Source organism: Hypomesus transpacificus, chromosome 15 (genome assembly GCF_021917145.1).
Source record: "Hypomesus transpacificus isolate Combined female chromosome 15, fHypTra1, whole genome shotgun sequence".
Classification (NCBI taxonomy): domain Eukaryota; kingdom Metazoa; phylum Chordata; class Actinopteri; order Osmeriformes; family Osmeridae; genus Hypomesus; species Hypomesus transpacificus.
This window is the reverse complement of record NC_061074.1, coordinates 11,745,644-11,769,671: the sequence shown is the minus strand read 5'-3', so window position 1 is coordinate 11,769,671 and position 24,028 is coordinate 11,745,644. Positions and strand designations below refer to the sequence as shown.

The 24,028-nt window shown below is 51.0% G+C and overlaps 1 protein-coding gene across 1 annotated transcript in view; it reads left to right on the top strand.

Annotated features, from left to right (window-relative positions):
• dscamb (Down syndrome cell adhesion molecule b) overlaps positions 1-23,594 on the top strand; it is a 44,978-nt gene extending 21,384 nt beyond the window's left edge. The window contains exons 4-26 of the mRNA XM_047036038.1: positions 2-121; positions 6,019-6,215; positions 6,367-6,463; positions 6,603-6,731; positions 6,997-7,164; positions 7,784-7,854; positions 8,271-8,514; positions 8,835-8,981; positions 10,222-10,377; positions 10,692-10,825; positions 11,336-11,489; positions 11,633-11,750; positions 11,992-12,158; positions 12,295-12,393; positions 13,289-13,477; positions 13,749-14,039; positions 14,644-14,820; positions 15,348-15,378; positions 15,753-15,868; positions 16,256-16,405; positions 17,430-17,630; positions 17,906-18,208; positions 22,918-23,594. Coding sequence (XP_046891994.1) covers positions 2-121; positions 6,019-6,215; positions 6,367-6,463; positions 6,603-6,731; positions 6,997-7,164; positions 7,784-7,854; positions 8,271-8,514; positions 8,835-8,981; positions 10,222-10,377; positions 10,692-10,825; positions 11,336-11,489; positions 11,633-11,750; positions 11,992-12,158; positions 12,295-12,393; positions 13,289-13,477; positions 13,749-14,039; positions 14,644-14,820; positions 15,348-15,378; positions 15,753-15,868; positions 16,256-16,405; positions 17,430-17,630; positions 17,906-18,208; positions 22,918-23,384 — 3,926 coding nt within the window. The 3' untranslated portion in view covers positions 23,385-23,594. The remainder of the gene's footprint in view (position 1; positions 122-6,018; positions 6,216-6,366; positions 6,464-6,602; positions 6,732-6,996; positions 7,165-7,783; positions 7,855-8,270; positions 8,515-8,834; positions 8,982-10,221; positions 10,378-10,691; positions 10,826-11,335; positions 11,490-11,632; positions 11,751-11,991; positions 12,159-12,294; positions 12,394-13,288; positions 13,478-13,748; positions 14,040-14,643; positions 14,821-15,347; positions 15,379-15,752; positions 15,869-16,255; positions 16,406-17,429; positions 17,631-17,905; positions 18,209-22,917) is intronic.
• Positions 23,595-24,028: the final 434 nt, after the last annotated feature.

Sequence of the window (24,028 nt, the reverse complement as noted above, 5' to 3'; positions counted from 1 at the left end):
CTGGCCAACGGCTCTCTGCTCATCAAGCACGTCCTGGAGGAAGACAACGGCTACTACCTGTGCAAGGTCAGCAACGACGTGGGAGCCGACGTCAGCAAGTCCATGTACCTCACCGTCAAAAGTAAGGCTCTCTCTCTGTCTCTCTGTCTCTCTCTGTCTCTCTGTCTCTCTCTGTCTCTCTCTCTGTCTCTCTCTCTTTCTCTCTCTCTCTGTCCTTCCCTGTGTCAGACGTGCCAGAGTTCATATGTTGAGTAGTCATGGAATTATCCACCCTATTTTATACTTTCAGACCTCATGAAAATTCTACCATGTGGAAGAGAAGAGAGAGAGAGATTAAGGCAGACCAAAAGATACCAAAAGAATAAACGAGTAACCAAGAGAAAAAAGACCAAAATGTTGCATGCCCTCCCTCTCTATGGTTCAACTCATGATGTCACAGAATCCCAATTCTGGCTTTTAAAGTCACTGTTGGGCAACGTCAGACGTATAACGTCTGTACTTAGTCCGTCTCTTCACATCGATTTCCTCTGGAAGGTTCTCTTTCCTCTTGTGTACAACATGTTGAACAACAAAGTAGTCCTAAGAGCTTCACCCCCGTCCAAAGATCTATTTTAATCAGCCTGAGCAGCCGATGAGCAAACGTTCGCCCTCCTAATCACTTTCTGACCACTCACAAAAACCCACCACAGAGAGAGCCAAGGAGAGCAAAGCTAAGCACCCTGGGATAGATGCCATGAGGTCTTGACATCACTAGGGATTGGACGGCGGCCATGATTGCATTTCTTACCTAGAGAATGACCTCGAACAAGGTTCATGAAACACTAAGCGAGTGGCACCTTTTTAAAAATTCATTATCCGGGAACGTTTCTTTACGTACATGTCACCCTACTCCAGCGGTCTTCAACCCTGGTCCTCAGTGCCCAGTGTCCTGGGTGTTTTAAATGTTTCCCTGCTCTGACACATCTGATTCAAATGAACGGTCGTTCACGGTACCAGGCTTCTGCAGAACCTGATCAAACCCAGTCATTTGAATCTGGTGTGTTGGTGTTGAAACAGGGAAACATCTAAAACATACAGGACAAACATACAAGGTTGAAGACCACTGCCCCACTCTATACAGATGTCCTACCGTGGCTCCGATGGCGCCAACTCTCCCAACTGTTACTTCATAATCAAAACACATTATCTTCAATCCATGTTATTATCCAAGGATTTATCATTCTTTTATGTAGCCATCTCCAGAATGTGAAAAGCATTTGTGTATATCTTCACGCTAGCAATATGCTAGTATTCTAGTTGCTGGATACTTACAGTAGCTAGTGTCCTATCTGCTAATACTAATGGTAAAGCTAACCTGGCTAGCTAGCTCGTGTCATACCTGCCACTGCCAGCGTTACGGATAATGCTAACCTGGCTAGCTTGCTAATTCCCCACCTGCCAGTGCTAACGATGATGCTAGCTCCAGGCTCTAGGCCCCCCTTGTGTGAGGGGGAAGTATTCTCATTTGGCGGTGTTGAGATGAGAGTGTGGCTTATTTCCCTGTGCTGCCCTTATCAAGCAGGCGCAGGAGACCCCCTGCCAGGCTGCCCCCCAACCCTCCGCCCCCCCCCCCCCCCCCCCCCCCCCCCCCATCCCCTCCTCGCTGTTGCCGCCAATGTCTGCTCCCTCCTGGCACTGCAACACAAGGACGCAAAAAAAAACAAATCAACCCACATGCAAGCACTACCTGTACGGTTACACCAATTGATCAAATGCCTCCATTGACACACATGTATTGGAGCAACAACAACAACTACAACAGGACCAGAGGGAAGGAGGACACCCTCTCTGCCCTCTCTCAGAGCAGGTCATTTCTCCCTGCTCTCTGCGCCAGGCTCGCAGGTTGATGTGTGTGTGTGTGTGTGTATGTGTCTAAGCTCATAGCCTGAGTAATGGGCCAGGACAAAGGGGCATTAGAGGGGTACAGCGGGCAGATTTACTCAACCAGGCATGCCTACGGTATGTGTGTGCACTGTGAAAACCCTGACGTTGACCGGAGGAACTGTGTGTGTCTGTGTGTGTGTGTGTGTGTGTGTGTGTGTGTGTGTGTGTGTGTGTGTGTGTGTGTGTGTGTGTGTGTGCGCGTGTTTACTGCATGCATATGTGTAATGGTGTGGGTGTAGGGGGTGCAACATTCCTGTTTTTTGTGCAAACTGTACATGGCTTCTAGTTAGTGTGTGTGTGTGTGTGTGTGTTTGGGGGCTATGGCCCAGTGAGGCTCGTCTTCGTGGCCTACTTTCCCAGGGTGCCCGTCGAGGAGATGATGAAATAAGGGCTGAAGTGTATTATCCTCACCCAGGCGCCATGACACTGAGACCAGCATGCCGCAGGAGAGACACGAGAGCAGGCTGGAAGGGGTGGGGGGAGGGGGGAGATTGATTCCCTTGTACCCTATCCGTTTGTTTATGCTGTGTGTGTGTGTCTGCGTGCTTGTGTGTGCTTGCATTTGTGTGTTCTGCTATTGCTGTCCCCGTTCCACGGTTTGACTTGTGTGACACACTAGACACAGCCTCTCATTTAATCGATCATTTAAAAAAAATAGAAAAAAAATACAACAGAAAGCTCTAATGTGAAGTCAGCCATTATACTATAATGTATCCTGGCGTCAGTGTGGCCAAGGATCTTTCCAGTACAGAAATCAACAGCTCTAAGAACTGGAAAGGCAGATTACCGAAACACTATACTACTCATAAGGCGTCTTGGGGACCTCACAAAGTGTCCCTAAGCTATTACTGTGGCCCTGAGTGTTGCCTCATTACGCGCTGCCTCGGCTGCTTGCTTGTCACCCATCAAACGATCACATTTCCTGCCTTTGAACCCCCCTGCTCTCGTCAGCTCAAGATGCTCTCTGTAAAACTGTACTTATACGGCTGGGTGGGCTGAAAAGGAAGACCATTAGTGTCCTAGGATGCATTCTGGCTGCCCCTCCCCCCCCCCCCCCCCCCCCCACACACACACACACACGCCACCTCTAGTTTGACTGTGTTTGTTTGTTGGCATGTGGTACCCAAATACTGTATGGTGTGGTTTTGTGTTACCCTGCTCATAGTATGTATACATTTTATGTATAGATTACTGTGTGTGTGTGTGTATGTGTGTGCGTGTATGTGTGTGTGTGCGAAGGTGAGAGAGACACAGGGCGATCTCTTCAGTGCATTTCTGCCTCATTTGAAGCCGTCAATACCTCAATTAGAGGCGGCCCAAGGGCCCAAGGGAGGCCCTGTTTGCATGTTTTGTTCTGCTTTATTTGCCGTCTCCTTTTCTCTTCCTTGCTCTTTCTCTCCCTCTCCCTCTCTCTCTCTCTCTCTCTCTCTCTCTCTCTTTCTCTCTCTCTCTCTCTCTCTCTCTCTCTCTCTCTCTCTCTCTCTCTCTCCCTTGGGGGTCCTTCTAGGGGCTGCTTTTGTACGGTGTGTGTGCACGTGTGTGTGTAACCTTGCCAGCTTACCTTTTCATATTGGTTTATAAAACACAGCAGTGTATATGTCACCCATCTGTCATCCTACCCCAGAGGCCTCAGCAGTACCTTTAGCAGTGTCACCGTCGAGTACGGTATCAAAGAACACACACCGTGTAGCCCTTTCAGACAATGCTACAGGAGCAGACATTTCTTTAGGCTGAGATCATGGGGAAATGTGCTGATCACACAGTGAAGAGCCAGATTCGCTGTCTACGTGTGTGTGTGTCAGTGTGTGTGTGCGTGAGCGCGAGATAACGAGAACAGGTCGTTCGTTCGCGAGCGTCGTTTGAAATGTTGCCCATTTCCTCCTACTCCTCCTCCTCCTTCCTCCGTCTCCCTCTTTGCTCCTCTCCTCGAAGGCGGAGCACCTGTCATGGCGTGTCATCGCCCTCTCTCCCTCTCTCTCTCTCTCTCCCTCTCTGTCTCTCTCTCTCGTGTCTCTAGCGACCGTGAGGCAGGTCTCAGACTGCCTGCGTCCGCCCAGCGCCCCGTACCTCCGTGGGCGCGGGGGGGGCGAGGAGCGCTCCGCCGCGGAGGAGCAATAACATTTGGAGAGGGGGCTGAGGAGGCTTTTTTAATGGGCCTCGCTTCCAATTCATGATTGTCATGCAAAATAAATCAGTGTTCCCTTCTCGGAGGTGGTGCGGGGGACGGGGGACGGGGGGCTCGGGGTGCGGCGGGGGGTGGTTGTGTGTCGGGCGCGCGCGGGGGGGGCGGGGGGGTGGAGGAGGGGGGGAATAAGAGATGAGGCTTAAACGTCGGCAGCCCTTAGTCTGACACATTGCATCATGTCCTGCTGTCCCCCCCCCCACCCTCTCACGCATGCACGCACACACCCCCACTCCTAACCCCTCCCTCCTTTCGACCCCCGTGAGGCTAGGCCTCAGATGGGGAGGTGCACTGCGAGCGTGGCTTCTGGCGAGGGGCTGGAGAGGAGGAGTACGTACGGGGATGTGCGTGTGTCCGTCAACTGGGAATATGGGTGCTTCGTTCTCTGCCTTGTGGTACGCTTTCCTCCTGCGAATGCCTCAGTGTATTGCTGTTTTTGCATGTGCTGCATGTGTGGTTTTCAGGTGTGTGTGGGTGTCAGGTGTGGTGTGTGTGTGTGTGTGTGTGTGTGTGTGTGTGTGCGTGTAAACACGGTGTAGTGAGACAGTAGCTGGGCCAGAGGACCAGTCTTGTCTGGCGTGTATGAATAATCAAAGTGGTCTCTCATCATTAAATCATAGACATCCTGGTAGGATAGCAGAGAGATCTCGAGAGAGAGAGAGAGAGAGAGAGCGCCATGGAGGGATGGAGAGGGAGAGGAGGGCGAGAGAGAGAGAGAGAGATCATAGCCACACCGCTGCAGGGGTACATGCTCTCTCTCTCTCTCCGACGGTGTAGTTGAGACGTGTCATGAGTCCTCTTCTCTCTCGCTACCCACTTAGCTCCTCCAGACACTGGCAGGAGAACACCCGGGAACCTCTGTCTCACACACACACACACACACATACACACACACACACACACACAGAGAGAGCCTCCTGCCGAAGCGCTAGCTAGCAAGGCTGTACTCTGCTGCCTCTGCGGTGCAGCCCTCTCATCCAGACGTGTGTTTACATATTCTGCCGTCCGCCTGCAAGGCTCTTTCTGTCAGAGTGTTGAATCGGCAGTGTGGAAGCGTACACAGTGCAGTTAGCTACGGGCGGGGATGCACAAGAAGCCATCAGTGGGAGACGGGAACGATAGAACACCCAGGACTGTGCGAGTGGGGCTCTTTCGTTCGCCAAATCAAACGCGTGGTTCAACTTCGACTTTTTCCTCGGAATTCAGACCTCGTCACCTTTCTGTGCGTGTGTGCGTGTGCGTGTTTGTGGCAGGAGGATGCGTGTGTGAGTTTGTTTGCTGGTTTGCTTCGTGTCAGGCTGGCTAAGGTTCATCGCTTCGAGAGGGATATTTCCCTCCCAGGGCTGTGTGCGTGCGAGAGAGAGAGCGAGAGAGTTCTGTAAGCCCCCACAAACACACATATACGCGCACGCACACACATACCCACCCGGAGCGCTTCTTGCTAATGAGCGCGGTGTGCCGTGGCGTCCGACACCAGAAGAGCTTCGCGCGCGCCGACGGGAGTTCAGATCGGAGTCACAGCGTAGCTCTGTCTGCTGGAGAGCTCCCCGCCTCCACTCCACACATTCTGCCTTCACAGCAGCGCGCGAACCCCCGGCCGCTACCTCCGTCGAAGATAGGCGAACGAGCCACGAGAACGACCCACCTCCAGGGTGACTGTGCTGTGTTGCAGCGCGCGGTGCATTGTGGGAAGGCGGGAAAGGAGGCTAGGTTCATCCCCAGATGATTGGTGGCCGCTCTGAGAGTCGAAGGAAGACAAGTTGTACTTTTCGCTGGCTCCCGCTCTCGTTTCTGGAGTTGCTCTATATGCGTGTACACCGGTGGAACCTGTTTGTTCCCTGTACTAACTCCCCCCCCCTCTCTGTCTTTCCTTCCTTCCCTCCCCCTCCCCCCCCCCCCCCCCCCCCTCCCAGTCCCAGCCATGATCACGTCGTACCCCAACACCACGCTGGCCACGCAGGGCGAGGAGAAGAAGATGAGCTGCACGGCGCACGGCGAGAAGCCCATCATGGTCCGATGGGAGAAGGAGGAGCGCATCATCAACCCGGAGACCAGCCGCTACGTGGTCATCATCAAGGAGGCGGCCGACGAGGTCATCTCCACGCTGCAGGTACGGCCGCCGCCGCCGCGCATTCGCCCCGTGTCGGTGAGGGGAGCATTTGCCGGACGGGTTCTCTTCCCCCGACGTCAGCTGATGGTTCAGCCTTTTTCCTCGATGTTTGTGTGTCTGGATCGACCGATGTGTCGTCGTCTCTCCTCAGATCATGCCCACTGTGCGTGAAGACTCTGGCTTCTTCTCCTGCCACGCCATCAACTCGTTTGGGGAAGACCGAGGGATCATCCAGCTGACAGTCCAGGGTGACAACAAAACAGACAAAAGCACTCATTTCCTCCGCACTGTCGCCTCTCTCTTGTCTCATCCCCTTTTTCAGTCAGAACCTAACCTTCGCTCACCTCGGATGAACCTTTAACCGTCCCTTCATCCACCCTGTTCCAGAGGCCCCGGACCCTCCTGAAGTGGAGATCCGAGAGGTGAGGGACCGCACCATCGCCCTACGCTGGACCATGGGCTTCGACGGCAACAGCCCCATCACGGGATACGACATCGAGTGCAAGAACAAATCAGGTCAGAGTCGTGACAGGATGCGTTGTCCAGTGTGTGTGTGCATATTGTCGAGTTATTCGGGCTCGAATGAAAAGAATGAAATGGAATAAAAGAAACTGGATGAATCTTCATGAACGTTCTTTAGTATAGCCTCATGTCTAAGAATGTGTTCATTGCAGGTAGGGCTCCCCGCTGTAGAAGATGTGTAGGTTGTGCGTCTAGACACGTTTGACATCTGACGTCTATGCTAACAGTTTTTGTCCCCGTGCTGTCCCTCTGTCCCCAGCTTCCTGGCTCTCAGCCCAGGTGACCAAAGACGTGTCCCCTCAACTCAACCAGGCCACCATCATCGACCTCCATCCCTCCTCCACCTACAACATCCGCATGGTGGCTAAAAACACCATCGGCAACAGCGACCCCAGCAACGAGCTCACCATCACCACCGACGAAGCAGGTGAGCTGGGTCTTTTCAGCGTGGCAGCAGGCCAGCTTTGAAACCAGATCGAATCCTGCTTCCAGCTTGTTTTAAACCAGTTTATATCTGCATGTATAAGAGTTATATTGCAACATTGACTTGTGTTTACTCATTCGAAGACTTCCTTGATGCCTGAGTTTAACGGTCTTCTCAGGATAGTGACAAGGTTTTTTAAAGTCTCTGTCGCCCCCTTGTGGAGGATTTTCAGAATGCGGTCTATTGGCAGGTTCGTTTCAGAATCAGAATCAGAAAGGGATTTATTCGCCATGAAAGTTTGCACGGACAAGGAATTTACTTTGGCTGGAAGGTGCATACAATAAACACATAGGAACTTAAAATGTAAATATGTGGACTATCTATACTAAGGGTACATAGGGTACATCAACTAGCAGAACTAAGTGGAATTAGAATTAAATAAAATGTAAAAATAAATAAAATATAAGTTGTCATAAAATGAAATATAAGTTGCCAATTACAATATAAAAATACAATAAAAAAAATATTGAAAAAAAATACAAATAACAAAAGATACAATTGTGTAAATGCAATATGTTTTCCACGTAGGTGGCAGAATATAATTAGTTTATTTGTTTTGTAGCCCCTGACGGCCCTCCACAGGATGTCCTACTGGAGGCCACCTCCCCTCAGAGCATCAAAGTCACCTGGAAGGTAAGTGACAGTCTACTTTACCCCCAGATCCCCCCTAAGGATTGCATACTAGCACGATTATGATTATCAGTCATTAGCATGATATGACTGATCTCATCACGAGCATGGCTGCACTGGAATACTAAAGAAACATCCTTACCTCTATGATGTCTGAGAGAAAATTGGATTGACTGGACAGGTAGAATCATGCGCCTCTCTGTGTCACGACACACCCTGCCAGATCAAATCGCTCATTTTCCGATGGAGGGGAAAAAATCATGAGATTAGGAAATTTGCCAGTTAGTTCGAAACCACCTTCCGGAAAAAATACGAGATGAGGAAACTTGCCAGTTACTTCCAAACCACCTTTCGCTGCTACACTCTCCCGTTCGAACGCCCCCCCCCCCCACCTGACCTCCTCCGCCCTCCTCCCCCAGCCCCCCCAGAGGTACCTGCAGAACGGGGTGATCCGGGGCTACCAGGTAGGCTTCCGGGAGTACAGCCCGGGCGGCAGCCACCAGTTCACCATCATCAGCATGGACTCCACGGGGGACAGCAGCGAGAGCCTCATCCTGGACAACCTCCGCAAGTTCACCCAGTACAGCGTGGTGGTCCAGGCCGCCAACCGGGCCGGCACGGGCCCCTCCTCCCAGCAGGTGGTGACCAAGACCCTGGAGGACGGTGAGCGGCGCCGTGGGGAGGGGGGGAAGGGGGGCGGTAGGGGGGGTGAGGTGTGTGTATCTCTGTGTGTGTAAACGACATGAAATCCTCTGTGGTTCAACCCCTTTCACCGGGAGATAAAACACACGTGCAATAAGGCCAGGCTGCCATCTTGTGGATATTTAGTTAAACTACAGTCGTATTGTGTATCTATATGGTTTTTCGGGGGGGGGGAAATAGCTTTTTTTCCTCAAACGCAGTACTAAGATCAGCCAGTAGATGGTGTTGTCATGCTGTGTCTCCACCCTCATCCCCTGCCATCCTCTCCTGTCCACTGGCAGTGCCCTCTCGGCCCCCTGAGAATGTCCTGGCCACCGCCAAGTCTCCAGAGGTCATCTCTCTGTCCTGGCTCCCCCTCCCCAAGGAGGCCCTCAATGGAAACCTGCAGGGATACAGAGTCATCTACTGGGCCAACCTGCCTGATGGAGGTGAGGCCTCTCGACACACCTGCATTGAGACACCTCTCTCCTTGGAATCTGGCGTTTCTTGCCTGTACCCACTTTCACCACCAGGTGTCGCTATGGCTCTGTTTTAATGGATCACGAGGCAGAGCGTAGTGTGCAAGGTTGCTAAAAGAAAAGATTCCACTGGAAAGGAGCTAGTATTACATTTTGTTTTGTCTACAGTGGTATCTGAATAACAGATATTGATCGAAAATTGTTTGATTGTGCATAACATGGTGTTGATGGACAGATGTATAAAGTGAGCTCTCTGCTCAAGCTCCAACCCATGCCTGGCCCCAGCCCCAACCTCAGCCTCAGTCAGTGCACCAGCCCCAGCCCCAACCTCAGCCTCAGTCAGTGCACCAGCCCCAGCCCCAACCTCAGTCAGTGCACCAGCCCCAGCCCCAACCTCAGTCAGTGCACCAGCCCCAGCCCCAACCTCAGTCAGTGCACCAGCCCCAGCCCCAGCCTCAATCAGTGCACCAGCCCCAGCCCCAACCTCAGCCTCAGTCAGTGCACCAGCCCCAGCCCCAGCCTCAGTCAGTGCACCAGCCCCAGCCCCAGCCTCAGCCAGTGCACCAGCCCCAGCCCCAGCCTCAGCCAGTGCACCAGCCCCAGCCCCAACCTCAGCCTCAGCCCCAGTGGCAGAGCCCCAGCCAGCAGCCTGGTGCAGCCTGCTGCAGCCCCATCAATAATTCACAGTCAGAAGTGTGTGAGGGTCATGGGCTCCAGCACAGGACACTGAGTCAAGGACAGGGCCAAGGAAACACAGCAGCAGACCAGAAACACCCTCGGTTCTACACAGACCAGATAGCAGACCAGAAACACCATCTGTTCTACACAGACGAGCTAGCAGACCAGAAACACCCTCTGTTCTACACAGACGAACTAGCAGACCAGAAACACCCTCTGTTCTACACAGACCAGCTAGCAGACCAGAAACACCATCTGTTCTACACAGACCAGCTAGCCGACCAGAAACACCCTCTGTTCTACACAGACGAGCTAGCAGACCAGAAACACCCTCTGTTCTACACAGACCAGCTAGCAGACCAGAAACACCCTCTGTTCTACAAAGACCAGCTAGCCGACCAGAAACACCCTCTGTTCTACACAGACCAGCTAGCCGACCAATCCTTTTCATGGAGGACAAATCCTGTTCATACAGTATTAGTAAAACAAGAACTTCACATTAAGATGAGTGTATGTGTGTGTGTTCTCTCAGAGCTGGGAGAGATCCGGAACGTGACGACCGGGCAGCCGTCGCTGGAGCTGGACGGTCTGGAGAAGTACACCAACTACAGCATCCAGGTGCTGGCCTTCACCAGGGCTGGAGACGGCGTCCGCAGCGAGCAGATCTTCACCAGGACCAAGGAGGATGGTGAGGCACACACACACACACACACACACACACACACACACACACATGAAGTCAATGAGACGCATTCGGGATAATCATGCTATTATTCATATCGATCATGTTCAAAAGCTCCCATATCCAGAGAAGCGTCTTTAGACAGTATGACTTCATTATAGACACCTAACTACTTTATATATGACATATTGAATCAATACAATGAAAACAAATGATAACTTACATTTGAAAAGTCAATCATGTTTAAATAATGAATACGGACCCCAATTAAGGGCTGTATAAATGACTGCCCCCCCCCCCCCCCCCCCCCCCCCTCCTAGTTCCTGGTGCCCCTGCAGGTGTGAAGGCAGCTGCCTCCACCAGCTCGGTGGTGTTCGTCTCCTGGCTTCCTCCTCTCAAACTCAACGGCATCATCAGGAAGTACATAGTGTTCTGCTCCAACCTGCACCCCATGGTACGACCCGAGCACACTGCAGTACATGCACAGATATGCAGCTCCGTGCTCTTTTGGGCTCCGGAAACCTTGTTTAAACCAGACTTCACCTGGTGTGGGTTTGAAAAGTTCTTTTTGCTCTCTCCTCTCCCTCTCTCTCCTCTCCCTCCCTATCTCTCCTCTCCCTCTCGCTCTCTCCCTCTTTTTCCTCTCCCTCCCCATCTCTCCTCTCCCTCCCCATCTTTCCTCGCCCTCCCCATCTCTCCTCGCCCTCCCCATCTCTCCTCTCCCTCCCCATCTCTCCCTCTTTCTCCTCTCCCTCCCCATCTCTCCTCGCCCTCCCCATCTCTCCTCGCCCTCCCCATCTCTCCTCTCCCTCCCCATCTCTCCTCGCCCTCCCCATCTCTCCTCGCCCTCCCCATCTCTCCTCTCCCTCCCCATCTCTCCCTCTTTCTCCTCTCCCTCCCCATCTCTCCTCTCCCTCCCCATCTCTCCCTCTTTCTCCTCTCCCTCCCCATCTCTCTTCTCCAGGTGATGAGTGAGTTTGAGGCTTCTCCGGACATGTATTTCTACAGGATACCAAATCTGGCCCGCAACAGACAGTACAGCATCTGGGTGGTTGCTGTGACAGCAGCCGGCCACGGTAACAACAGTGAGAAGATCACCGTGGAACCCCTGGCCAAAGGTATACAATTATGGGATGCCCAGCAGGACCTGTGACAGGTTACTAAAAGGGATGGATCCGTCTGATTGCTGTCGTGTGTGAACATGTGCTCACCTACATGTTTGTGTGTGTGTGTTCACTCGAATGTGTGTGTGTGTGTTTAGCTCCTGCTCGGATCCTAACCTTTAACGGCACAGTGACCACCCCTTGGATGAAGGACATTGTCCTGCCCTGCAAGGCTGTGGGCGATCCGCCGCCCACCATCAAGTGGCTCAAAGGAAAGTAAGTGACATGTCACTCTGGAATGTTCTGATCCTCATTTCAACAGTTAAGAGGGCAACAACTTGTGTATTTTAGAATATGGGAGATGGATACTGATATATCATATTCAGCCTACGTATTTTTGGTTTGTTTGTTTCTAACACCCAAATCTCTACATCTCTCTCACTCTCCTTCTCTTGCTCTCTGTTTCTCTCTCTCTTCTTTCTCTCTCTCTTTCGCTCTCTCTCTGTCTTTCTCTCAGCACCAATGGAACCCCTACCCCGGTTCTGGTGGATGGACGACGCAGTGTCCATGGCAACGGCAGTTTCATTATTCGGACGGTGAAAGCCGAGGATTCTGGGAACTACAGCTGTGTGGCGAGCAACAACTGGGGCTCTGATGAGATCACACTCAACCTGCAGGTTCAAGGTACATGACAAGCTGGGCAAGGATTTTTCCGGAAAACTTCTGGTCAGAAGAGGCTTTTCTGTAACCAGAGTTGCTTTTTTTATTGTTTGGTTGGAGGACATAGCAAACAACTCTGTGAACCTCCTCCCTCCCTCAGTTCCCCCAGACCAGCCCCGCCTCACCGTTACCAAGACAACCACCACATCAATCACTTTGTCCTGGATACCGGGAGACAACGGAGGGAGCTCCATCAGAGGTGAGACACATGAACGCACACACACATGCACACAAACACACACACACACACGTACACACCCAGACTCAAACACTCAGAAACACAATGGCATTTCAGGGAAAATCGATTGATCTTTACAGCACCATCCCAATGTGTCTTATCTTACTAAATACACATACAAATGATTAAAAAAAGTGTTCGATACCGAACGTTACTTATCTGGACTCACATTGGTCAAAGACACCCAACAAGACACCGACCAATAGACACACAAACAGGTTGGGAAAACTTCGACACACGTTGATGGGAGCGGTCCTAGAAGTTAGTCCCTCTCCTCGTCCTCGTTAGCTACGACCGCTCAGGCCATGGCGCGGAGCGGAGGGGTAGGGCAGCGGAGGAGAGGAGGAACAGATTAAAAAGGAAGAGAGAAGATTAGGTGGGTTCAAGTGGAAGATTAAAGCACTCCGTCAAGACGAGGCCTTGGTCAGAGGAGGGCTGGCTGGGGTGATTCATCATAGCGGGTAATCACAGAGACATAAAACAACGCCTCTGGCCTCTTAGGACTTTGTAGATCAGGGTGTCCATGATTGGTTTTGTGTGTAATATGTTTGGGGACGGCTGCTACAGTGATATTGCTCGTTTTGGGGGACTGTCCTCGAGTGTGTGGAGTCTGAGACGAGACACTCGAGAGGGAAGCGATGTTCCTGCTCAGACACAAAGTTTTCTGTTTCGACACTTTCAGTACTTTAGGCCTTCCGTGAAAATGCTGCCGGTTACTATGCGCGGGTTATCAACACAGTGCTTCTCTCTCTCTTTCTCTGTCCATTTCCCCCGCTCTCCCCAACTCTCTTGTTCTCTCTTTCCACATATTTCTGTCCTCCTCCCACCCCCTCCCTGTGTCCCCATCTCTCTCCAGGCTACATCCTCCAGTACTCGGAGGACAACAGCGAGCAGTGGGGCAGCTATCCCATCAGCCCTAGCGAGCGCTCCTACCGTCTGGAGAACCTCAAGTGTGGCACCTGGTACAAGTTTACCTTGACGGCCCAGAACGGCGTGGGCCCCGGACGCATCAGCGAGATCATTGAAGCAAAGACTCATGGGAAAGGTAGGACTTGGAGCTTGTCAACCCCACTGTCACCTACCGTACAGTGTTTGCTCATGCAAAGCAGCCAGGGTAACACCAAAACACACGGTGCCACTGCACAGCAACAGTAATCACTCTCTCATGTGGCTTTATTTGGCACAGTACTGGAGCTCTGTGAAATATTGCAATTTTGATCACGTCGTCCCATATTAAAACATTTTCAAAGCGTCTTTACATCTTTTATTCTGTATTTTGGAAACTGTCATATCCTTCCATCCCTTCCTCTTCCCAGAACCTCAGTTTGCCAAAGAACACGAGCTCTTCGCAAGCGTCAACTCCACCCGCGTGCGCCTCAACCTGATAGGCTGGAACAACGGCGGCTGTCCAATCACCTCCTTCACGTTGGAGTACCGCCCCGTGGACACGGCGGTGTGGACCACGGCCCAGCGCACCTCGCTGACCAAGAGCTACATCCTGTACGACCTGCAGGAGGCCACGTGGTACGAGCTGCAGATGAAGGTCACCAACAGCGCCGGCTCGGCAGACAAGAAGATCACCTTCGCCACGCTGAACGCCGATGGAAGTAAGTCCAACTCTGCTTCCAGCGTCGACTTTCATTGTCAACGAAGTGCATGGTGGAGTCTGTGTGGAGCCAGGTAGAAACATCTAGAATGTGTGGTCTGGTAAGCCCCCCGTAGGACCTCCTCAGGAGTGTGTGTGGGTGTGTTTGAGTGTGTTTTCAGTTGAGTTGAAGGTCAAACTGCAGGCAGCGGGCTGGTGCCCCGTGGTGCAGCTAGCTGCCTCAGAGCACCGCTCATTGTGTCGACTGGGGACCCTGAACACAACAGGAAACCCAAACTGTACACCCGTGACTGTAACTGAAACCGTGTGCACAGGAAGACATTTTCGACGTGCTTGGATTGAAACCGTGAACTTGTGAAAAGGGTCGATTAACACTAAACGTTTTTTCACTGTCAAGAATACTAACCCTGAAATCACACTGCCGTAAAGCGTGATTCAAATATAACTTTCCCCTCATACTGTGGAGTACACTAGATACAGTCAAAGTTTACGTCGTCAATGACCTGCATTTTATAAACGGCATGGAGCTAGTCCACATGGTCCGTATGACAGACTTCCGGCCGTGGTTCATACGGCAGCTGTGTGGTGCTCCTCTGCCTGTTCAGGTACCATTCCCCCCCTGCTTAAGACGGTGGACCCCATCTCGGACAACATGTCCGGCAGCGGCAGCCTGAAGATGATGGTGACCATCACCAGCCTCCTGGTGGCAGCCGTCCTGGTCTTCATCCTCTTCATGGTGCTGAAGAGGAGGAGGCGGGAGCAGAGGCTGAAGAGGCTACGCGGTGAGTCCCGCACACGCCGTCGGTGTACACGCAGGCACACACACACACTCTGGTGACCACAGACTCGGAGTATGTGCGCCCATTTTTCATCACGCTATGATGTCACACACATACAGTATGGTGCTGATATGCCGTTGAAGAGACGCCAAGATGTGAACACGTGCGCACGTACACACACATTACACACATGGAAGAGCTCACAAACTCACAAAGGGCTTGGACATCGGTTTTGAAAATTAATTGGTAATTTAAATCTCTGGACACCTGAGTGAGCAAGGATCAATGAAAGCATGCAGGGTCCCTCCGACAAAGGCTATCGTATTGACTTTGCTCGTGTAATTAAGAGCCTATCACTTAAACAACTTAGTATTGTCCGACCCTATTACGTTTTCCCAAATCCATCTCCTCGCAGCACTCTCCTCTGTGCTGTGCCGCATAAACAGCTTAGGTTTGTGCTTGTGGTTTCCCTGCTGTATGTCGTGGCCCTTTGCTGGGTGGTGCTAACTGCCGGTCCTCTCACTTTACAGATGCAAAGAGCTTGGCCGAGATGCTGATGAGGTAGGTTAGCAGGCATGCCCCCGCATCTACATCCAACCTTCTCTCTCAACCCCCAGATGTATTACACAGAGGACACACCCTGACCTGTGTCACATCCTTTGACGTCAATAAAGCTGCATATTCAATCAAAAAATGGAAGATGAGAAAACAGGCTTTCAATGACTCTGGAGAACATCATTCAAACTGTTCCAAATTTCTGGCATTCAAGTGCCACAGGTTTTCATCATCCATCAAGTGTTTCTCTTCGGGGGTTTTATCCGTCTAAACTTGTTTTAAATGAGTCCAAACTTGTTTTAAATTAGTCCAAACTTGAGTAGAAACTTGTTTTAAATGAGTCCAAACTTGTTTTAAATGAGTCCAAACTTGTCTCCCAGTAAGAATACGAGGACCCCGGACACGGTGAACAAGCAGCAGCAGACGTTGAGGATGCACATCGACATCCCCAGAGCTCAGCTGCTCATCGAGGAGAGAGACACCATGGAGACCATCGGTAAGACAGCCCCTGCTCCAGACCCAGGGAAACCCTGTGCACACTGACGCTGTTTGGGTTGTGTACACTGACCTCGGTTGGGTTTGTGTTAGAGCGATGTCGATGGAACTCAGTTGGCTCAGCCCGATCATCTTCAAGCAGTAAATCATGTTGACAAGGATAGTTCTTCTTTTCTGAAGCGGAATTGTTTGCTCTATACTTTATCTGCTGTCGTTTCGTTCAAACTGTACTGACTCCCTATCCTTTTTGCTTTTGGCTTTTCTCTCCTCCCCCTGTTCCCCGTCTCTTGTTCCCTCTCTGTCTTTCCTCTCCTCCCCTTTTCACTTCACCCCCCCCCCACACACACACACAAACACCCCAACTCTCTTCCCCTCATCCGCCGCTCAGACGACAGATCCACAGTGCTGCTGACCGACAATGACTTTGGGGAGACGTCCAAGCAAAAGTCCTCCACCGTGACCCACACGGTGCACTACCAGTCCCTGTCCCAGGCCACCGGTCCCCTGGTGGACGTGTCCGACGCCAGGCCTGGAACCAGTGAGATACCTTTTCTTATTGTGACCCGCTCTGACCTCAACCACACTCACCTGGTCCAGAACCCTGATATTGTTTTTACTGAGTCAGTGTTTATGTGGTCTCCAATGCCCCTGGCTGTTCACAGTTGCTGGCTAGAATGCACTCGACTGATTAAGATAAAGCAATGGTTAAGCTTTGATAAGTTTCGGTTGACGTTCACCCGGTGTTCACCTCTGCCTCGCCTCTCTGAGTCTCTCTCTCTCTCTCTGCCTCTGTTTATGCCTCTCTCTGCCTCTCTCTTTGCCTCTGTCTCTGCCTCTGTCTCTCTCCGCTTCTCTCTTTGCCTCTGTTTCTGCCTCTCTCTGCCACTGCCTCTCTCTACCCCCCTCTCTGCCTCCCTTTCTCTCCCTGCCTCTCTCGTTCTCTCTCTCCCTCTGCTCCTCTAGAGCTGAACTAATGAAGAGTAGGTAGGTGTCTGGATCCACCTGACAGAGTAGCTGATTGGCCCATTCAGGCTGACCAGCCAGGCCTGAAGCTTATCAGCTGACTCAGCCAGATCCCCCATGCTGGGCACACTCACACACACTTACATACATACACACACACACATACACACACACACACTCCCTCCATCATCTATGGAATTATACCCCCTCTGCCCTACTACAGTTACCCAGGCCATTCTTCTCTGTCCACACCCAATCAGGTCCCTCCAAAGAGTCTTCTCTGATTTGGCCCAGCGGTGCATAGCCCAGTAGGATAGCTGTCTGGGTCACACTGAATTTGATACTATTTCTAAATGTCTGTGCGACGATATTTGGAGCCGGTATTGGCTCGGAGTGATCATATCTCACCTATTCGCTGATTGTGATATCGGATACGGAGGTATTGGGATATTAGCCGTGACAGGAAATGGAAGGTTCCACGTGAGGATTAAACAGCGAGCCTGTCGAACACGCGCAGTGCAATCACAGCCCCTCGGCCCTCAGCGCCAAGTTAGTCCTGACGACCTTTCCCCTCTTCCCCTCCCTCCCTCCACCCCCAGACCCGCCGCACCGCCGCACAGCCAAAGCGGGCCCCGCTGCTGCCCGGAGCCGCTACGCCAGCCAGTGGACCCTGAACCGGCCCAACCCCCCGAGCTCCTCCCACACTCTGACCACCGACTGGCGGCTGCCCACACCGCGCGCCACCGGCTCTGTGGACAAGGAGAGCGACAGCTACAGTGTCAGCCCCTCCCAGGACACAGGTGCTTCCTCCTGCTGACGCCCACCAACTAACACAGCCTCACGGAGGCCCTTAGAGTCCCTGCGGGCAATGTGGAGGGATCTGCCACGACAACATCGATGATAAATGTTATAGAAAGTGTGGATACACTGTCGTCGGTGGTATTAGGGATGGTACAAACAACGAGACCTTAGATGGCGTATTGTACACAGAGAATGATGGTGTGTGTGTGTGCGTGTGTGCATCTCTGTGTGTGTGTCTCTGTTCCTGTGTGTGTGTGTGTGCCTGTCCCTTCAGACCGGGCTCGGAGCAGCATGGTCTCCACAGAGAGCGCCTCGTCCACCTACGAGGAGCTGGCGCGGGCCTACGAGCACGCCAAGATGGAGGAGCAACTGCGCCACGCCAAGTTCACCATCACCGAGTGCTTCATCTCCGACACGTCCTCGGAGCAGATGACGGCGGGCACCAACGACTACACGGACAGCCTGGCGTCCAGCACGCCCTCCGAGTCAGGCATCTGCCGCTTCACCGCATCGCCGCCCAAGCCCCAGGACGTCAGCCGCGTCATGAACATGGCCGTGCCCAAGGCCCACAGACCGGGTGAGCCTACACACACACACACACAAATACAAGTTCCATGTGGAGTGAAGTTGTCCTGTCCCCACCATCAGTGTGGTATCGATTGAGGCTCTGGGATGAGTATTGTATTCGTCTAGGCAGCTGAGTGGAGAGATCTCCCACAACACACACACGCACACACTTAAACACACTGTTTTTGTTCCACATGCTCTCTGAACCCCATTCATTCTGTGACATATTAGACCGTGTCTGTGTTCTAATTAGGTCCCAAGAAGGAGCGGTGAGTCCCAGGGCCTGTTCAAACTTTCATGGTCACAATTTAGCACAGCACATTACCAACGTGGCCAACGCGAGTAATGATAATGATCATGAGATATAGCTGCTTCCTGAGCAAGCGTCCCTCTGGGCTGGCTGCAGGGTCTCGATGAAATACAGAGTGTTATTAGAACTAAGTAAAAGGGTTTCTCAGTAGTAATCACGCTCAGTGCTCTGTTGTGCTTGCGTCTGCACATACGGGTCACAGACCAGAGGGAGAACTCACTTCCCCCACTCCTCCTCCCTGGCCTCACTTGACCCCACACACAGCCCTCATCTCCCCTACCCGTCCGGATTCATTACTTCGTCTGACACAGCGCGTGGACAGACGGCGGTCCGCACGCGCGCGCGCACGCACACGCTGTGCACCTTTCTGTCAGCGTCCCCCTGATCTGGTCGCGTTGTCCGTCTGGGTCGCTGTGGGCGAGGTCTCAGAGGTGTCTGCGCCCCAGGGGGTTATGGTGAGACCTGGGAACAGGCTGGGTTTAAGGTATTGTGAGCAGGTCTTCAGTTTCAGAGCGCATTATCAATTGATCAGGGGGCCCCGCGGGCCGGCTGCCATCCGTCGACGGCGGGGAAGAGACCTTAGACCTGCTGTCGAGTTCAAGTCGAGGCTATCTGTCAGCCTCATCTACCGCTATCGTGTGTCGATACAAAACAGCACTTTAGAAACACAATGGGCGAGCGCTCAACGCCACGTCAGCCTTTTCAGACGCCGACGCCGCCGCCGTCGGCCCCGTCAACGCCCCACGGGGCGCGGACAGGAGACGCGGCGGAGAGGTTGCGCGGCGCTGTTGAAGACCGCTTGTCTGGACTGGACTGTGCTAATCAGCTCTATTGTGGCAGATACAAAGACAACATTCTGGGTCTGGCCTGTGTTCGTACGTGGGGGGGGGATGCATTGCAAGAATGAACGGATGGGCTGTTTTCGTCTATGGACAGAATACTGTGTGCCAGATTCAAATTTTGGGGTATATATAGATTTTTATTATTGTGAGAAAAGTCTGAAAAGTTGTACCACAACACTGAGGTGAGGTGCACTGGCAACACCTAAAGTATGGTAACATCATCCCACTGTCTGTTGAGCTCAAGACCTGAGTCAACTTGATTGACAGACGATCACTGGCCCCCACCTGGCCCCTGCTACCCATCTATTATCAAACCTTTGACCTGGGGACAACCTGTCTATCACACGCGGCAGGGAGGGGACGGGGCACGGGAGTGTCACATGAGTGTGGATGAGAGAGCGGACGTGTGACTGGAAGGTTGGGACTGGAATGGTATGTTTGAAGTATGTTTGCGTTGCGAGCTCGGTGGTTCCGGAATGGGGGTTGACCTCTCGTAAATAGCCTGTACTATTACTGGGAGTGTTCTTGAACGCTGAGGTAATAAACATTTACAGCAACACCAGTAATGGTCGGGGAACTGTCCAGAGTCAACATGTGATACACCAGTAAACCTGTGATGTCATAAATATCTTGTGGGAGAGCTAAAAAAATAAATAGAGGAAATGAAAACGTCACTTTCTCCTACAGCTTGACTGGCCTTTGAGGACACTTTTAACACACTCGTCCACCTGAGTTAAAGAGATTTATAGCATGGTTGGGACGTAGGGATTGTGCAGTGGTGCACGCTCCAACCTTATACCCCGCTGAGCAATTTACACACTGATGGATTTTTGGCGAAATAAATGCTTAATGAGATCCTGAAGAAAGCCTAAATCTATATTTAATTCAATTAAAACTGCTGGCCATTCATCATCTTTACTGGTTTTAATAGAGCCTATTATATATACACAATAAATGATTCATGTTCCTAGTGAACTATAGGTTCAGTCACCAAGGTCACTGGTGGGATTGAATCTATATAGCAATCCCCGCAACCTCCACTTTGGTGTGACATTAATGTTGGTGTGTGTGAGTGCGCCCGCATGAGGGTTAGTGAAAAGCCACCCCATTCAAGGCTTCTGATAAGCCTGTGAGAGTTGAATGCAAAGACATTATCCGCTTTTGCATTAGCCAGAACAATACAGGCCTTCACCTCTAATCAAGTGTTAAATCTTTACTTAGACAACCTGAAACCAGACCCTTTTTTGTGAGGAGCTAATTTCCTAAGTTAAATGTGTAATTTATTCAGTGCAGGAGATACGTTTACAAAAGGGTGTGTGCGCGTGTTCGCTGGTGTGTACATAATGTGAGTGTGTGCACATCTTTCTCGAATTCTTTCTCTCACTCCTGGTCAACACTTGTGTAGAAAACCTCATCGCCTAGTTCACTGGGAGGGCTTCTTAAATGCTGCAGTATCATTAACTAAATGCACACTGGAATCACGTCAGCCACCGACTCTAGTTATTTCAGTTTCCTGTTGCCAAAGACTGTCTAAATGAGATCTGAACCCCCGTCCTGCCTCGCCTAAAGCTACAGAGGAAGAGACGAGGACATTAGGAGTCAGCAGCGCAGCTCCCAGAAACTCTTATGAGAGATTTGAATGTGAATCAATGAGGTCATTATAGGCAGGATTGTTTCATAACTTATCCTCACTCTCCGTTGAACATGAGAAATGATGCCGTTCCAAATCCAAATGGAATCTCTTCGCAGGGTCAGTAAGAACATATACAGGTCCTTCTCAAAAAATTAGCATATTGTGATAAAGTTCATTATTTTCCATAATGTAATGATAAAAATTAAACTTTCATATATTTTAGATTCATTGCACACCAACTGAAATATTTCAGGTCTTTTATTGTTTTAATACTGATGATTTTGGCATACAGCTCATGAAAACCCCAAATTCCTATCTCAAAAAATTAGCATATCATGAAAAGGGTCTCTAAACGAGCTATTAACCTAATCATCTGAATCAACTAATTAACTCTAAACACCTGCAAAAGATTCCTGAGGCTTTTAAAAACTCCCAGCCTGTTTCATTACTCAAAACCGCAATCATGGGTAAGACTGCCGACCTGACTGCTGTCCAGAAGGCCATCATTGACACCCTCAAGCAAGAGGGTAAGACACAGAAAGAAATTTCTGAACAAATAGGCTGTTCCCAGAGTGCTGTATCAAGGCACCTCAGTGGGAAGTCTGTGGGAAGGAAAAAGTGTGGCAAAAAACGCTGCACAACGAGAAGAGGTGACCGGACCCTGAGGAAGATTGTGGAGAAGGACCAATTCCAGACCTTGGGGGACCTGCGGAAGCAGTGGACTGAGTCTGGAGTAGAAACATCCAGAGCCACCGTGCACAGGCGTGTGCAGGAAATGGGCTACAGGTGCCGCATTCCCCAGGTCAAGCCACTTTTGAACCAGAAACAGCGGCAGAAGCGCCTGACCTGGGCTACAGAGAAGCAGCACTGGACTGTTGCTCAGTGGTCCAAAGTACTTTTTTCGGATGAAAGCAAATGTTGCATATCATTCGGAAATCAAGGTGCCAGAGTCTGGAGGAAGACTGGGGAGAAGGAAATGCCAAAATGCCTGAAGTCCAGTGTCAAGTACCCACAGTCAGTGATGGTCTGGGGTGCCATGTCAGCTGCTGGTGTTGGTCCACTGTGTTTTATCAAGGGCAGGGTCAATGCAGCTAGCTATCAGGAGATTTTGGAGCACTTCATGCTTCCATCTGCTGAAAAGCTTTATGGAGATGAAGATTTCATTTTTTCAGCACGACCTGGCACCTGCTCACAGTGCCAAAACCACTGGTAAATGGTTTACTGACCATGGTATTACTGTGCTCAATTGGCCTGCCAACTCTCCTGACCTGAACCCCATAGAGAATCTGTGGGATATTGTGAAGAGAAAGTTGAGAGACGCAAGACCCAACACTCTGGCTGAGCTTAAGGCCGCTATCGAAGCATCCTGGGCCTCCATAACACCTCAGCAGTGCCACAGGCTGATTGCCTCCATGCCACGCCGCATTGAAGCAGTCATTTCTGCAAAAGGATTCCCGACCAAGTATTGAGTGCATAACTGAACATAATTATTTGAAGGTTGACTTTTTTTGTATTAAAAACACTTATTTTATTGGTCGGATGAAATATGCTAATTTTTTGAGATAGGAATTTGGGGTTTTCATGAGCTGTATGCCAAAATCATCAGTATTAAAACAATAAAAGACCTGAAATATTTCAGTTGGTGTGCAATGAATCTAAAATATATGAAAGTTTAATTTTTATCATTACATTATGGAAAATAATGAACTTTATCACAATATGCTAATTTTTGAGAAGGACCTGTAGATTCGATTCTCTTATCAAAACCCCCGAATTACATTCCCCATCAGATTCCAGTCATGTCAAACAGCACACAGTGTATTGTCCCCTAGATTCACTGGGATTAGGCCCACAAGGACATTGGAGACAAAATAGTGCTGATGTTGAGTACTATCGGTGAGTAGGTTTGTTTGTGTCCCCTCTGTGTTCCTCAGGAGGAGAGCTGGTTCACCTGCCGCCCTACCTACGCATGGACTTCCTTCTGAACCGTGGCGTCCCGGCGTCCGCCCGGCCCGGTGGCAGCAGCGCCACGGCCAGCACCAGCAGCGTCGCCAGCGGAGGGGAGGGGGGAGGCGGCAGTGGTGGAGGAGGAGGGGGAGGAGGGGCGCTGGGCCAGGTGTGCCTGGAGCCCCAGAGGAGCCGCACCCTGAAGAGGCCCCCTCCCCTGGAGCCTACCCCCATGGAGGTGCCCTCTCCGCGGGAGGTGCAGCAGTGGCAGCCAGGGACTGCCTCCACGCTGCCCCAGAGAGAGCCCCCCAGGGAGGCCCAGAGGGAGGCTGGAGGAGACCTAGCCCAGGCCCAGGCCGCCAAGCTCAGCAGCTCGCAGGAGTCGCTGCTGGACTCCAGAGGACACCTAAAACAGAGCAACAACCCTTACGCCAAGTCCTACACGCTGGTATAACAGCAGGCGTAGGCCCATACTCTCTGAACTACTGAACTACTGCAGTTACCAGGACACGGGACAATGGATATGGACATTTTTGGGCAACAGCTGATGTTGTACATAGATCTATTTCTCAACTCCAGTGGATGAGTTTCTTCGATCCTCTCGATTCTTTCTATCCTTTCTCTCTTGTTTCTCTCTTTCTCTCTTTCATTCTTGCTCTCTTCCTTTCTTTCTGCCTGGTTCTCTCTGTTGCTTTCTGTCTTTCCTTTTGTTCCCTTCTTCTTCTGGATGTTTTGATTTCTCACAGTTTTATTTTCTATGCGAGTATTCTTTTATTAAAAATGTCACCATATGAAGATTGACAAAATGATTTATTTAAATTTGACAGAGAAAAATACTATTGAATTTATATCGAGGATAATTATAGTCATTATTGTTATTATATAAAAAAGATATAAAAACATCTAAAAACAAGAGCGGGGAAAAGAAAAGGACTGGAACTCTCGGCAGGAGGACAACGCTTTCTTAATTTATTTCCTTTTTGTACGTCGCAGTGTGATCACAACAATGATTGGGTAGCTGACGTTTTTTTTTTAAAGGGGAGGAGCCAAGGAAGAGAACTGCAGCGAAGTGGGTCTGTGTCCGTTACAGTCCAACCA